General features: G+C 34.3%; 1 protein-coding gene across 5 annotated transcripts in view; it reads right to left on the reverse strand.

Moving 5' to 3' along the window:
- Positions 1-3,412: 3,412 nt before the first annotated feature.
- LOC149783122 (uncharacterized) overlaps positions 3,413-16,714 on the reverse strand; it is a 113,499-nt gene continuing 100,197 nt past the window's right edge. For 4 of the 5 annotated variants that reach the window (XM_089931343.1, XM_089931341.1, XM_089931342.1 and 1 more), the window contains 2 exons: positions 12,721-12,809; positions 3,413-6,456 (listed from right to left, as the gene is read on the reverse strand). In XM_089931343.1, the coding sequence (XP_089787469.1) occupies positions 6,252-6,456; positions 12,721-12,809 (294 nt within the window). In that variant the 3' untranslated portion in view covers positions 3,413-6,251. The remainder of the gene's footprint in view (positions 6,457-12,720; positions 12,810-16,714) is intronic. The other variant, XR_016413553.1, reaches the window with a different exon arrangement.

Genomic DNA, 16,714 nt, shown 5'->3' on the forward strand with positions numbered 1-16,714 from the left:
AATATGCTAGACTTTGGTCACCAAAGAAACAGTGGTGCTTGTAATGCGTCAAGCTTAATAATTAATGTTAAATTAACATGTGAGAGAATCACAGGGATTTCGAATGTGCGTTTTTTTCAGCATTTTCTTAAAAATAAAAAACTGTAATCCCTGTGACCACCTCATGCCTTGCAGCACTTTTAATCTCTTGAAATGAGATGTACAACACATGGGTTTCAACTTTCAACTGGCAAATGATAAATTACGCCCTAACTGACAATTTATTATGGAGATTTGACTATAACACGTGAAAGCAGAAGAGTCTAAAAAACACATGCTAATGTTTTACTCATTCCACAAATATAGACTGAAAATGTTATGGAAAAATCTCAGTGCTTCCCGAATGGTAAATACTTCTGAAAAGTCAAAGTCATTAAAATTAAATATATTCATCATTATCATTTTACATTACAACCAATTAAATGAAAACTTTTATTTCGTCAATAATTTGATTTTCTACTTTTGTTTTAATATTACAATTATTTCTCCTTCGATTTCTCATGGCACCGCAATATTTTCATCAAATGCTTCCATTGTTTTCTTGTCCTTGTTGTAGCAAAGAAATCACGTGTTGTCTCAAATATCCTTGACAACTGAATTATACTCAGTGGCGGCACGAGGCGGTGGGGAACTTTGTCCCTAAGCGCCAGGCAAAGGGATTTTTCTCGTAAATTCTTTTCAACCTGAAATGTTCAAGGTATTGCACCGCAACTTAGTGGTAATGGCGGCAGATCTTGACAAAACTTATATATGGGGTGGGAAAAAGGGAGGTTGGCAACTGATATAAAAACTGTTATCTGTTGCTAAGTAGGCGTGCCACTGAAGAACACTGCCGCTGGGTGCATATAACACTCATGCCGCCAGTGATAATAATATTGTAACATAATCCAAGCACGTATTCCATACCATCATACTCTAAAATCAAGCTGGGTTAGGTTAGTACCTTTCTTCTTTGCATATTTGAGGTTCTCACAGTGGGAAAGAGTACAACAGTGCCTCAAATATATTAGCATTTCTAACCACTCATCCAGTTTGTCACGTGGGTTCATGATGATGTCATTATCATCTCTACATAGCCACCTTTTATTATAGGTCCTATTGTAAATGAATGTGGAACAGACGATAATGGTGTTGAGTAACCAGTGAGGTTATTATATTTGCTATCCAGCAAACCAAGAGCAAACATCATCTTTCCATGTTTCATCATAAAACATACAATTGTGTTTTGAGGTTTTCTTAGGTAAGTAATTTAAATATCACAAAATACACATTGTAATGAGGAAATGCTAGCATTACCCTTGTACTGGGGAAATGCTAGCATTACCCTTGTATTGGGAGAAATTCTAGCATTGCCTTTGTAATGAGGAAATGCTAGCATTGCCTTTGTAATGAGGAAATGCTAGCATTGCCTTGTAATGAGGAAATGCTAGCATTACCCTTGTATTGGGGAAATGCCAGCAATGTCATTGTACTGAGGAAATGCTAGCAATGCCCTTGTAATGAGGAAATGCTAGCATTACCCTTGTACCGGGGAAATGCTAGCATTACCCTTGTATTGGGGGAAATTCTAGCATTGCCTTTGTAATGAGGAAATGATAGCATTGCCTTTGTAATGAGGAAATGCTAGCATTACCCTTATATTGAGAAAATGGTAGCATTGCCCTTGCATTGAGGGAATGCCAGCAATGTCACTGTACTGAGGAAATGCCAGCATTACCCTTGTATTGAGGAAATTCTAGCAATGCCCTTGTATTGGGGAAATGCTAGCATTACCCTTGTGTTGGGGAAATTCTAGCATTGCATATGTAATGAGGAAATGCTAGCATTGCCCTTGTACTGAGGAAATGCTAGCATTACCCTTGTATTGAGGACATGCTAGCAATGCCCTTGTAATGAGGAAATGCTAGCATTACCCTTGTACTGGGGAAATGCTAGCATTACCCTTGTATTGGGAGAAATGATAGCATTGCCTTTGTAATGAGGAAATGCTAGCATTGCCTTTGTAATGAGGAAATGCTAGCGTTACCCTTGTATTGAGGTAATGCCAGCAATGTCACTGTACTGAGGAAATGCCAGCATTACCCTTGTATTGAGGAAATGGTAGCATTGCCCTTGTATTGAGGGAATGCCAGCAATGTCATTGTAGAGGAAAAGCCAGCATTACCCTTGTATTGGGGAAATGCTAGTATTACCCTTGTGTTGGGGGAAATTCTAGTATTGCTTTTGTAATGAGGAAATGCTAGCATTACCCTTGTATTGAGGAAATGCTAGCAATGCTCTTGTAATGAGGAAATGCTAGCATTGCCCTTGTATTGGGAAATCAGGAAATGCTAGCATTACCCTTGTATTGGGGAAATGCTAGCAATGTCCTTGTATTGGGGGAATGCTAGCATTGCCCTTGTAATGAGGAAATGTTATCATTGTCCTTGTATTGAGGAAATACTTCCCACACAAGTTGGTTACAGTTTATTGTGTCTGCTCATATCTGGCTTGGTGGATGGATGTTTCGATCACATACAAAGAAATACTCCTGTCCAGGTTGAAGGGATAATTTATACATTACTCCCCAATACTGGATATATGAAGATGAAATGAATGACTGCATTATTTCCATAACTTGAATAACATTTTATTACCTACTCAATTTGTATGGTTAAGCTGGTGGCCTAAGTGATTAGAGCAACCCCCTTGGATGCTGGAGAAAGCAGGTTTGAAACCTGGCCGAGTCATACCAAAGACTTTAAAAAGAAAAATGGTATTAGCAGCTCCCTTGCTTTTGGCATTCAGCACTAAGAAGTTAGTGTTATGACTGGTTGGCCTGGTGTCAGGATAATGTGACTGGGTGGGACATCATGTTACATGTCTGCGGCATGATGCCCCAGTGCTAGACATTACTATACACTGCCAACATTGTAGCGGTATGACTGGGAAACTGATAAAGCTACATTAATAATCCTCCCCCCCCCCAATAATATGGTTAAATATCTCAAAGATCAGTTTATGATGATATATCGATCCTTCTGTATTTTAGATTTAACATCAAACGTTTTCAAATTATATTTAAAGATTCAAACTTACTAACATCTTCGAGAACAAACAGAATATAGCGAACTAAAATGAATGAAATGCTAAGATAGTTTAGCTGATTGTATATGGGAAGAATAATAGAATGCCAATTGATTTTTCGATACTACCAGATCATTTCCCGAAAAATAATTTTTGTTATTTCCAAGGGCATAAGATTTACAATTACAGCAGAGAAAGCATCTTAAAGCTAATGTGTGTGTGTGTGTGTGTGCGCGTAAGAGAGAGAGAGGTTTTTGTTTACTTGCAATATTAATATATGGATAAAATAGCAGTGAACAAATGGGGTTTTGATGCTGTATTCAAAAATGTGTAACATGCATTAATAATGGAATAGCATATGATACATGTATGATATATGAATATGTAAAGAAGAAAAAGAATGTAGTTAAACTGGCAAATTAATATAATTAAAAATACTAAATGGCAAAATACCTTAATCAAAGCTTGTATAACTTACTCGTAGATGCATTTCAACTATTCATTCGATTTTGACAAAATATTCTCACTATATAATTTGGGAAGTGTTAAAATAAATGCCAATAAAAATGAAATCTCTATCCATATATATATGGGAACAAATTTTAATTATGTATGCTTTGAATAACAGCACTAGGTCTAATTTTGCTTTCTCAAGCAGAGATTCCACATAATATTTTTGATAAAAGATACAGCTCTGAAATGGTATTTATAACTGTTTTTGTTTAACTTTATAACAGTTGTACTTACAAGACTGGTTATTGTGGCTGGGTGTTTTATGGCACTCAAATCAGTTATTTAATGCCAAGGCAAGTGGAGTAAAGTGCATTGCCCAAGGACACATCATGATAGCTGACCCAAGCTGGTCTGATGGTACAATATGAGAACACACCCTTTGGGTCATTAGTCTAACACCCTAACCACTGGGCCTCTGTGACTGCCATACTGAAGAGATCCTCACATTAAGATTGTATTCAGAGTAATCAATTGTGATTGAGAAGAAAAAAAACTATACACTGGATTTAGTAAGAGATTCTTTGGTTTCATTACTGTTGTCTGTACAAAATTTATTTACAACAAGACATTTAAAAAAATATATAATAAAGACAATAATGTTATACATGCCAGCCAATATATGTGGTGTGTACAGGTGAGTACCTTAGACCAATCAGCCATATGGGGCCACTCTTTAGAAAATACTGTACCTGTTGCATATAAGGGACAAAATAGTTAAAAAAATTAAACAGAAGGGAAATAAACTACTAATGAGTGCAGAAAATATTTATCAATACTCACCAGTAATATAACCAAATGTAAAGTGTTTATTTTATCCACTAAATAACATTTTCATCAAAAGGTTATAGACATTTATCATAATAATATACAATTCATTTGGATCTTATTAAATTTATCTCATCCATTTTTGTTTTTATTAGTAAATAACACTATCTACAATTCATTATATGTACCTGAATATGTTTAATTTGCTGTTTCTTTGTGCATTTAAGGTTTTCCCAAAACATGTTGGCACATAGCCCATTCATATATAATGTTTAACAACCATAACGGCAAACCAGACCCATATTACACACCATTAGCTATTCACTTTCCCCACTAGAACAATGTTCATGTTTTGCTTTAGAACATCTATTTTTAATTCCACCTCTAACTCCATATTCAAGCATTAAAAATATGTTAAAGATCTCTTTGCAATGAGATGGAACTGCAAACCACCCAATTTTGTCTCACCTTTCTGGACCCATACACCTGGAACATCAATGTCCTATCAATCAACTGAAAGTGGATATGGGCCGTACCCCTCCCTTGGGTGATCATAATCCTGAAGGTAATAGATGATGAGGGGCCAGACTTGCAGAATAGCTCTCATTGCTACTCACTGCAGACAGTCAGAAAGTTATTATCTGGTACCTCTCTTTGATCAACCAATCGAAAGAGGCTAAGCTACAGGACCTAGTTTGTGCTTTCTGGTGTTATCTGAAGCACACAGAGGAAGCCCATGGTGCCCCTTAAGGCTCCTAGTGCCCATTAAGGCAGGAAAGCACAATATAATGTTTGAAGCATTGGCCTTGTGGCCCAAATGGGATCAGGCACACCTCATGAAAATATCGGCTCATGAAATTTGAGCGATTCTGACAAGTCTCACATTTGAATTTAATGTTTCCGTTCAAGAAAGGATGGAGTCAATGGGGAGATATGCTCAGACTACTTTCTCCAGCTTCTACCTATAGGATATGGTATTACAAATGAAAGAGTTGAATTACCTTGCTCCACTGATGTCACAAGGTCAATTACAGGCAATGCCATAACAGTTTTTGCTGGATTTGCCTGGGATACTTTGGTGGTAATAGAACACAAAAACTCATATTGTTTGGTTGAGCTGCAAGCATTTAAGTTCATCCTTTCAGTGGAGCAAGCATTTAAGTTCATCCTTTCAGTGGAGCAAGCATTTAAGTTCATCCATTCAGTGAAGCAAGCAATTAAGTTCATCCTTTCAGTGGAGCAAGCATTTAAGTTCATCCATTCAGTGGAGCAAGCATTTAAGTTCATCCTTTCAGCGGAGCAAGCATTTAAGTTCATCCATTCAGTGAAGCAAGCATTTAAGTTCATCCTTTCATTTTTACCTGCAGGATGATCTTGCATTTCTTCCTTCTCTTACGCATTCTCCTATTTACTCTAACTGGGGAATGTATTTGTTGGAGGAAGAACAAATTTGTTTGGTAAATTATGTTTCAACGAGAATATTTACCTAATCACATAACCATCAACCCCTCTCACCCTTCCTGCAACACCAGCATGATATTAGATTTTGATAACTGATATACATGAGGGTAGGGGAGGTAATCTATAAGAGTTCCTTCCGTTCTTTATTTGTTACTTAAAAGGATGATTATTTCATCTTAGGAATGCTGCATTTGTTATCTAGCTTATTTCCTAACGTTAAATGACAGGTTAAATATTCCAGGGAAGAAACAGTGTTCATTTGATTTTCAATTCAAGGCTACAAAACACGGTAAATTCACAGAAAATTTGATTGCACTAAAATATTATGACTTATAATACTTCATTGCAAAAAGATACTGAATGTATTTAATAGTGTTGTCACAAAGGTCCTTTGAAATGGATTGGGTTCATTGGCCTAACTGACCCACTTTTAAAATTCTTGGCTGAACAGAGCTCTTTTGAACCACCTCACTTTCAAATATCCATGGTCTTATCGTGTCTGGAACAGCATGATGGGAAGACAGGGAATAACTGGCAGCATGCAGCCCTGCCTTCACACAAAGATCAGGGTCATATCCCTTGACAATGCCTGCTATCACTGTAGCTGCAAGGCTGAAGATGAATAATATATTAAATACTTTTTATTAGAGGAACACACATACAGTACTTCACCACTACAATACTCTTCATGAAAGTCATAAAACTGTACCTCGTCTTGGTGATATTATTTTATATTGAGGTATTATATAAATAAAATTATTATTAAATAATTAAATGGCATTTAAAGCCATATTTGTTTATGAAAGGGATGGTCTCTATACTGAGGTACTTTATATTGAGGCATTTTATTACATAATATTACTATTACATTAAAAAGAAAATGGAATCCATGATGATAACTGCCCTTTTAAAAGAGGCTGCTTTATAAAACTAAGTAGGCTTTCTGTGTGGTATTTTATTAACTAATATTACTTTTAACTACTGTGTCTGTGTGTGTGTGATTTGGATTTTTAACATAGCTTTAACAATTTTTAAGTCATACCGCTATATCTGCAGTATTGCAATGGCAGTTTAAAGTGATATCTAGCACTAGGGCATCATAACGCAGACATGTAGCATGATATCCCACCCAGTCAGATTATCCTGACACCATGCCAACCAATCCTAACACTAATCTCTTAATGCTGAGCACCTAGCAAGGCAGCTGTTAGTACCAATTTTATAAGTTTTTGGTATGAATACTATTAACTAATGAAAGTGACCCTAATAATATTGCTATTAACCAATCCAATGGATTCCACCTTAATAATATTCCTATTAACTAATTAAATGGATTCTACATTAACAATATTGCTATGAACTAATTTGATGGATTCCACCTTAATAATATTGCTCTGAACTAATGCAATTAATTCCACCTTAATAATATTTCTATTAATTAAATGGAGTCCACTTTAATACTATTCCTATTAACTAATTAAATGGATTCTACATTAACAATATTGCTATGAACTAATTCAATGGATTCCACCTTAATAATATTGCTATGAACTAATTCAATGGATTCCACATTAATAATATTGCTATGAACTAATTCAATGGATTCCACATTAATAATATTGCTCTGAACTAATTCAATGGATTCCACCTTAATAATATTGCTCTGAACTAATGCAATGGATTCCACCTTAATAATATTGCTATGAACTAATTCAATGGATTCCACCTTAATAATATTGCTATGAACTAATTCAATGGATTCCACCTTAATCATATTGCTATGAACTAATTAAATGGATTCCACCTTAATATTATTGCTATGAACTAATTCAATGGATTCCACATTAATAATATTGCTATGAACTAATTCAATGGATTCCACATTAATAATATTGCTATGAACTAATTCAACGGATTCCACATTAATAATATTGCTATGAACTAATTCAATGGATTCCACATTAATATTGCTATGAACTAATTGAATGGATTCCACCTTAATAATATTGCTATGAACTAATTCAATGGATTCCACATTAATAATATTGCTATGAACTAATTCAGTTGATTCCACATTAATAATATTGCTATGAACTAATTCAATGGATTCCACCTTAATAATATTGCTCTGAACTAATTCAATAGATTCCACCTTAATAATATTGCTCTGAACTAATTCAATGGATTCCACCTTAATAATATTGCTCTGAACTAATTCAATGGATTCCACCTTAATAATATTGCTATGAACTAATGAAATGGATTCCACCTTAATAATATTGCTATGAACTAATGAAATGGATTCCACCTTAATAATATTGCTATGAACTAATGAAATGGATTCCACCTTAATAATATTGCTATGAACTAATGAAATGGATTCCACTTTAATAATATTGCTCTGAACTAATGAAATGGATTCCACCTTAATAATATTGCTCTGAACTAATGCAATGAATTCCACTTTAATAATATTGCTCTGAACTAATGCAATGAATTCCACTTTAATAATATTGCTCTGAACTAATGCAATGAATTCCACTTTAATAATATTGCTCTGAACTAATGCAATGAATTCCACCTTAATAATATTGCTCTGAACTAATGCAATGAATTCCACCTTAATAATATTGCTCTGAACTAATGAAATGGATTCCACCTTAATAATATTGCTCTGAACTAATTCAATGGATTCCACCTTAATAATATTGCTATGAACTAATGAAATGGATTCCACCTTAATAATATTGCTCTGAACTAATTCAATGGATTCCACCTTAATAATATTGCAATGAACTAATGCAATGGACTCCACCTTAATAATATTGCTCTGAACTAATGCAATGAATTCCACCTTAATAATATTGCTCTGAACTAATGCAATGAATTCCACCTTAATAATATTGCTCTGAACTAATGCAATGAATTCCACCTTAATAATATTGCTCTGAACTAATGAAATGGATTCCACCTTAATAATATTGCTCTGAACTAATGCAATGAATTCCACCTTAATAATATTGCTATGAACTAATTCAATGGATTCCACCTTAATAATATTGCTATGAACTAATTCAATGGATTCCACCTTAATAATATTGCTATGAACTAATTCAATGGATTCCACATTAATAATATTGCTATGAACTAATTCAATGAATTCCACCTTAATAATATTGCTCTGAACTAATGCAATGAATTCCACCTTAATAATATTGCTCTGAACTAATGAAATGGATTCCACCTTAATAATATTGCTATGAACTAATGAAATGGATTCCACCTTAATAATATTGCTCTGAACTAATTCAATGGATTCCACCTTAATAATATTGCAATGAACTAATGCAATGGACTCCACCTTAATAATATTGCTCTGAACTAATGCAATGAATTCCACCTTAATAATATTGCTCTGAACTAATGCAATGAATTCCACCTTAATAATATTGCTCTGAACTAATGCAATGAATTCCACCGTAATAATATTGCTCTGAACTAATGAAATGGATTCCACCTTAATAATATTGCTCTGAACTAATGCAATGAATTCCACCTTAATAATATTGCTATGAACTAATTCAATGGATTCCACCTTAATAATATTGCTATGAACTAATTCAATGGATTCCACCTTAATAATATTGCTATGAACTAATTCAATGGATTCCACCTTAATAATATTGCTATGAACTAAGGCAATGGATTCCACCTTAATAATATTGCTCTGAACTAATGCAGTGAATTCCACCTTAATAATATTTCTATCAATTAAATGGAGTCCACTTTAATACTATTCCTATTAACTAATCCAATGGATTCCATCATATTACTAATAATGAAATGGATTCCACCTTAATAATATTGCATGAACTAATTCAATGGATTCCACCTTAATAATACTGCATGAACTAAATCCCAAGATTCCACCTTAATAATATTGGATGAACTAATTCAATGGATTCCACATTAATAATATTACATGAACTAAATCAATGGATTCCACCTTAATAATATTGCTATGAACTAATTCAATGGATTCCACCTTAATAATATTGCTATGAACTATTTCAATGGATTCCACCTTAATAATATTGCTATGAACTAATTCAATGGATTCCACATTAATAATATTGCTGTGAACTAATGCAATAGATTCCACCTTAATAATATTGCTCTGAACTAATGCAATGAATTCCACCTTAATAATATTTCTATCAATTAAATGGAGTCCACTTTAATACTAATCCTATTAACTAATCCAATGGATTCCATCATAATATTACTAATAATGAAATGGATTCCACCTTAATAATATTGTATGAACTAATTCAATGGATTCCACCTTAATAATATTGCATGAACTAAATCCCATGATTCCACCTTAATAATATTGGATGAACTAATTCAATGGATTCCACATTAATAATATTGCATGAACTAAATCGATGGATTCCACCTTAATAATATTGCTATGAACTAATTCAATGGATTCCACCTTAATAATATTGCTATGAACTAATTCAATGGATTCCACCTTAATAATATTGCTATTAACTAATTCAATGGATTCCACCCTAACATTACAAATAATGCAACGGATTCCACATTCATAATATCCATATAAACTAATCAAATTGGTTTTCTTTAATCTGAGGTGCTTTAGATTGAGGAAGTACTGTATGTATGTGATAACATTTTGAACAAGATCCTTTGTTCAGAGATAACTTGTGTATAAAACCTACCCCACTAATAAGAGCCAAGACTTAGATGGCCTACAGCATAATGCACCGGCAAATCGGGTTCTATTCAGCTTGCTGATCATCAATGATCACATTTTTTTCTAATATTTCAAAACAAATAACTTTTCTCATGTTCCATATATATTTCGTGTTAATGAAAATTATAATTTTTCCAAATGTCTTGTCTGGAAAACTAATCTCTGTTGGTACTGGTACAGCCAGGAAGGTCAATGCCAGTCAGTTAGGTTACACTGTACCTATACTTGCAAATTAATGATCACTTGTATCCCAATTTTTTAATGAACCAGTGACCTTCCCTTGTTTTGCAAATTTTTCAGTATCTGTATAATTCTTATCCAAAACAGGTGTAAAAGTGGCAGGTGGTGTGCTATTAAAAAGGTATACTTTACGATATGGACAATCTAGGTGGTATGCTGTTCAACAGGTGTAAAAGTGGCAGGTGTTAACTCATGATTTACAATTTAATTTGCATTAAATCTCCAGCAGGACTTCATGTGAAAGCAAGTAAACAAGATGAATTTGTTTTTAAAAGCAAACTTAAACTCCCCACCCCCACCTCTCTCCAGCATATAATTTTCATTTCGAAACATAAGTACCCTGGAGAAGGAAATGCAGACACACATAAAAATAAAAATCTACCGTGCATTCATTCATTTTCCTGAGTGTTAACTTACAATGGTTTTGTGAAAAATGATGTATTTGTCCGTACTTCAATTCATGGATCTTTAAGTTCATGGACTGGAGAAGGGATCCAACTAACTCCACATAACTCACTATTAATTGTGTCTTTAAAATCATGGATTGGGGAAGGGGTCCTACTGATTCCATAGAAAAATCACTGTTCATTGGGTCTTTTAAATTTAATTATTAGCAAAACAAAAACTGGTACATCACAAACCCTAGTGAATTTACTGAAAGTAAAACAATGCTAATCCCTCAAAATACTCTAACATTCTGATGAATTATTATGTCATGAAAATCAAATCAAGTCAGATGCCTATAAACATGGATGCTAAATTCATTTGTCTGCATTGAATGGTGTTTGCTAAACTGTGCAAACAAGGTTTCTATCAAGCAGAATCCAAGTCTTAAACCTGTAACAAAATTTTCAAAAAAAGGGGAAAAATAACTACTTGCAAAAATCGTTTGAAAATCTTACCAAACCATCTGCATATACATGTAAATACAAATAATTATCTATATCGTGTTTGCCTACCACAAGCGACATTTGCCTAAATATACAACAATGTTATGGGAAAAAAAAGTCAGAATCTTATAACTTAAAAAATGCATTAAAAATGTAAAAATAAAAAAGCCAAAATCACGAGAACGTAATCACATCTTGGGACCAACTGAAGGTATGTAAAAATATAAAAGTCTGGTTTGGATCAATAGATTTTGAGCTACTTAAAAAATGTGCTGAATGAATAGACAGGACAGATTTATCCATTCTGTTGGGGAAATACAAAACTCCTTTTTTGTTGTAGGTTTATTGCCAATTTTCAGCACTTGATAGGCTATACATGGCAGCCTGTATAAGTGTTGGAGGAAAACCTAGGAAAACCCCAATAAAATTCACTGACCCAATGGAAGCTCCTAGCAAGTTTTCTTACATAAGCACATTATTTGAGCCAAAGAATCAAAGCCATGCAGACAGAGGTAAGATGGCAGTAATTAGTAAAGGTGATTACTTAAAGCCACTTGGCCTCCCAGACCTCTACCCATTCTCCTTTGTGTGATAATACAGACTATATAATAACTGTAGAAGAATATGAGTGTTCTTAAATAATTTTTCAACATTTATATTTGGATTAAGTATCAGTTATTACTTGTGAAAACAAACTTCCATTACTTCCTTTTGCAAAATATAATAATTTAATAATGATCTACATTTGTTCTTTTAGTAAATATTTATTTTCTAGGCAAACAATAACAATGGATATAGTTGGAGCATAAAGCATTTAAAAAATATGATATTTCTGCATAGCATGGAGTCCAAAAAATTCAAAATCTAATTAAAATTTAAAGATTGGTGCACATTTTAGGCTGCAAAGGAAACATTCATATTACAAAAGGGAGCAGCCTTAACTCTTCTTTTTATTTTACTACTTACCAGTCCCCTGCACCTGATACACTGACGATACTTGAAGAGTAGTCACCCCTTAGTACTGGGTAGTATACACCAGTCACTTCCCCTTCTCTCTGTCAAAAATTAATGAAACAATTTTACACAGTATAATACTGATTTGTTTTTTAAAAAAACAAAAAAAAACAAAAAACCCCAAAGTATGTGAATGGTACATTATATGCCATCCCCATTTACTAAAGTCCTCACTAGTGATACCAGTAGAGCTTGGTTACATCCCTATGTATGAAAGTCCTCATTACTGACTCCAGTAGAGCATGGTTGCATCCCAATGTACTAAAGTAGTAAGGGAAGCAAAGGAAGTACAGTCTATCTTCATGAAGAGAAGATAAAATAAAGATGGACCATACAAAAATTAGTTCAACAGAAACACTTGAGTAAGTAGTTTATTTTTTTTGTTGTCTTTTATAATCCTCACTGCATAATGTTCATGATGTTCTAAGAGCAATATTTAAGGACATACCTTACAAATTTTATTTATGTCAAAATGACAAAATGTGCACTTGCTACCAATGCTGTGAATGGAATAATGGCAACCTAAGCTACATGAGTAATGTGAGGGTATCTATGATTCTACTTGGTAGATCCACCATTAGATCCAGCAGAGTGATTTAGATTTTTAACTTAGCTTTAACAATTTTTCAGTCATATTGCTATGATGTCTGTAGTGTGGCAGTTTATAGTGATTTCCAGCACTGAAGCATCATGCTGCAGACATGTAGCATGATGTCTCACCCCCTCACATTATCCTGACAACAGGCCAACCAGTCCTAACACTAACCTCTTAATGCTGCGCATCTAGCAAGGCAGCTGTTAGTACCATTTCTGTAAGTCTTTGGTATGACTTGGCTGGGGCTCAAACCCATGACCTCCCGCTTCCAAGGCAGATGCTCTAACCACTAGGCCACCGGAACGGTATGTTCCAGCAGAGTGTTTGACCTGCGACTTATCCATATGAGAGGGGCAATAAGAACTAGTTTGCAAGCCCTGCTCCTCATTTTCTGGATTAGTTTTGGTATTAGAACTGCCCCTAGGAAAGGCATAATTCCATATCCCTACCAGTTGATTGAAAAGGCATCAATAGCCCGTGCTGATGGGTCTGGGAATGTAGAGACAAAGATGGGCAGGTTGTTGTTCTACTCATAGTGAACACGTCTAACATTATTTGGTCCCAAAGAGTGCAAACTTGGTGAAAAATGGATTACTGCCTTAAAATGGTGCTCCATCCTTTCCATGGTTCAATCAGAATGTTCAAGTAAGTCTGTGTCTTCCCCTCTAGCTGATTGGGGTCTGTCCTCCTCTTGAATAGAATGCTTCCTGTGGTACAACATTCCAAATGGCGTGATGTAGCTGTGTCATGATGCGTATATATTACTAGCTCTGTCAGATATGCTAATAGAATCATCTGTGTCATACAAAGTATAGAGCATGGTCAAGACTGAGAATGTCATTTTAGTGCAGGTGGTTGGGCTGAGCTAGGTGGCCAAATTAAAGACTCCAATTATATTGCTTGTATGCCACACATTAGAAAGATAGAAGTGTTATCAGTTGGGCTGGTCAGATGGTATGGATGCTGTGCTGGGCATGTCCTACCATCATTGTAGAAACTGTTGAGCAATGTGTGGCTTACCAGTCCACGATGACACATTAATGCCTGCCAAAAGCACACACTTATTGGCTATATGACTAGACAGGTTGGTAATCAGCCAGGATGGCCTATGACCAATGAGGCATGAATTGCATGCCCAATCAGCCAGGATGGCCTATGGCCAATGAAGCATGAATTGCATGCCCAATCAGCCGGTAATGTCAAAAGTTAATCCAGCACACCAACTTCAATGGTACTAAGTCCATGCATTGGCAGGGGTGTGGATTTATGCCAAATTGGGTTAAAGATTGTTCCTATTTTCCACAAATTTGCCCAAAGATGACTTGAAGACAGAGCTTGTATGAATGCCTATGAATCAATAATACAATTTTCTAATTGTCAGTGGAAGAAATAGGAAAACAATGTAGAACATGTAACAGTTGTTTCTGCCGACTTACTTAAATTAGCTAAAGATGCATGGCAAGAATAAACAATCAAAACCAATTACATTATTGATGCATACTATATTGGTTTGCTGAGTAATGACTAAATAAATATTTCAATTAGAAGTATTTTGTTTACCCGACAGTTTAGACACACGATTCATAGCATCAATCAATGTTTATGTGAACCATAATGATGTCAATTCAGGCAAACATAAAACACTGGCACATTTCTGGTATGACCAACAACTAGAAAACTGATGGACAGTAATTCACCAAATCTGATTAGCTATCAATACCATTACTGGTTTGGAGGCTGATTTATTGGACTACAAAAATTGTCAGAAAAAAGAAATTGTTCAGTTTTCTTTAATTGGCTCTGAGAGATTAAAAAGTTTGTCAATATGTCTCCATTATTAGCACGCTATTGTTGAGTTACAATATATATGTGTGTGCATTTCTGAGTATTACTGCATGACCTTGGGAGTGAAGTATTAGTTAAACAATCTAAAAAAATTCATATTTTCCCACACAAATGCAGCAACTGTTTTATTATATAATTACTCATTTCATTTTCCTACCTATTAAGGTTTTTGTTCATTCTGACAGACAATGTACCTTTCATATTTTGTGTCTAAAAAATAGTTCCAAACAAAGTTGAAATAGTAAAAGTATATTATATATTTTTGATAACTATAAATCAAAGAATAGGTGTCCAAAATAAACAGAACATTTTACAAAAGACAAAACATTTGTCAATGCAAGATGTCCAATGCGTGTGATGTTGCACTCTTTGATACGGTGCAAAGTACCAGCTTGAGTTGGCCTATGCAACAGAGTACCAGTGTTTATATTGAAATTCCACATTGCAACAAAAAATTACTGTTGCAATATTTGTTTACTGGATGCACAAATAAACATATTTACTGTAATGTATTTCTGACTGGATATTTCCAGTATTTGATTTGGAACATTAGACTGTACAAAAGATAGAAACAAATCTCTTTCTGAGTCGGACTTGCATCACATATTCACCACATAAATATGAAGTGGTTGGATAAAGTTCTGTCAACTGGGGAGACCGGTTTATGTCTACATTCTTCTGTGAATAAATGTGAGTTTATTTACTTCAGTACGTTCACATTTAAACCAAGCTTGTACATAGGGTGGATTCCATGCTACAGATATATGGACCCACCCCCACCCTCAATATCATCTGAGCAATACCCATAGTTTTATTTGTTATTGTTCCTGTCTTGGGGCTTTTGCCATTTTTCATGTTATGATATGTGAAACATGACATAACAAACCCATGTTTGGGTAAATTGGCAATATTGAAACAGATATAACCATTTTCCCCCAATTCCCTTTCATGAGTCGAATAACAAAAATGGCAGCCAATAATGTTAAATGAAAACAAAACATTCCAGAAGGAGTAGTTAAAAAAATTTTCCCCATGATCGCAGCCAATAAGTAAAGAGAATACTGCACAATAATTTCAAGGGCTTATTTAGACTAATCAGAATCACATAAAGTAATATATTCACATGTTATAATATCAAAAATATGAAACTGCACATACCATAAGAAAACTATACCAACTATATGATAATAAAGGAATATGCTACAAGAAAAAATTTAATTGAATTTATGCTGTATTTCAAAATAAATACACAACCATAGATTTATCAATAAACTGTGACAATATTAATGTGCATATAGCACTGTCCAGCATCCTTTGAACTTCGTTGCGTGCTTGACATTAATTTAAAAAAAAACTCATTTTGGTCTACTTAAACTTGAGATTTAGAGGCATATTTTGAATGAATGCACATTGAAAAAATCTTTTCCAGATAGTGTAGACTTAATGAATTTTGTTTTTCTTTTGATCCAACTCAATTCTGCTTTTCTGCTTATGATGGACTGGATT

The sequence above is a fragment of the Sinohyriopsis cumingii genome, chromosome 14 (genome assembly GCF_028554795.1).
Source record: "Sinohyriopsis cumingii isolate HCF-2022 chromosome 14, ASM2855479v2, whole genome shotgun sequence".
Lineage (NCBI taxonomy): Eukaryota > Metazoa > Mollusca > Bivalvia > Unionida > Unionidae > Sinohyriopsis > Sinohyriopsis cumingii.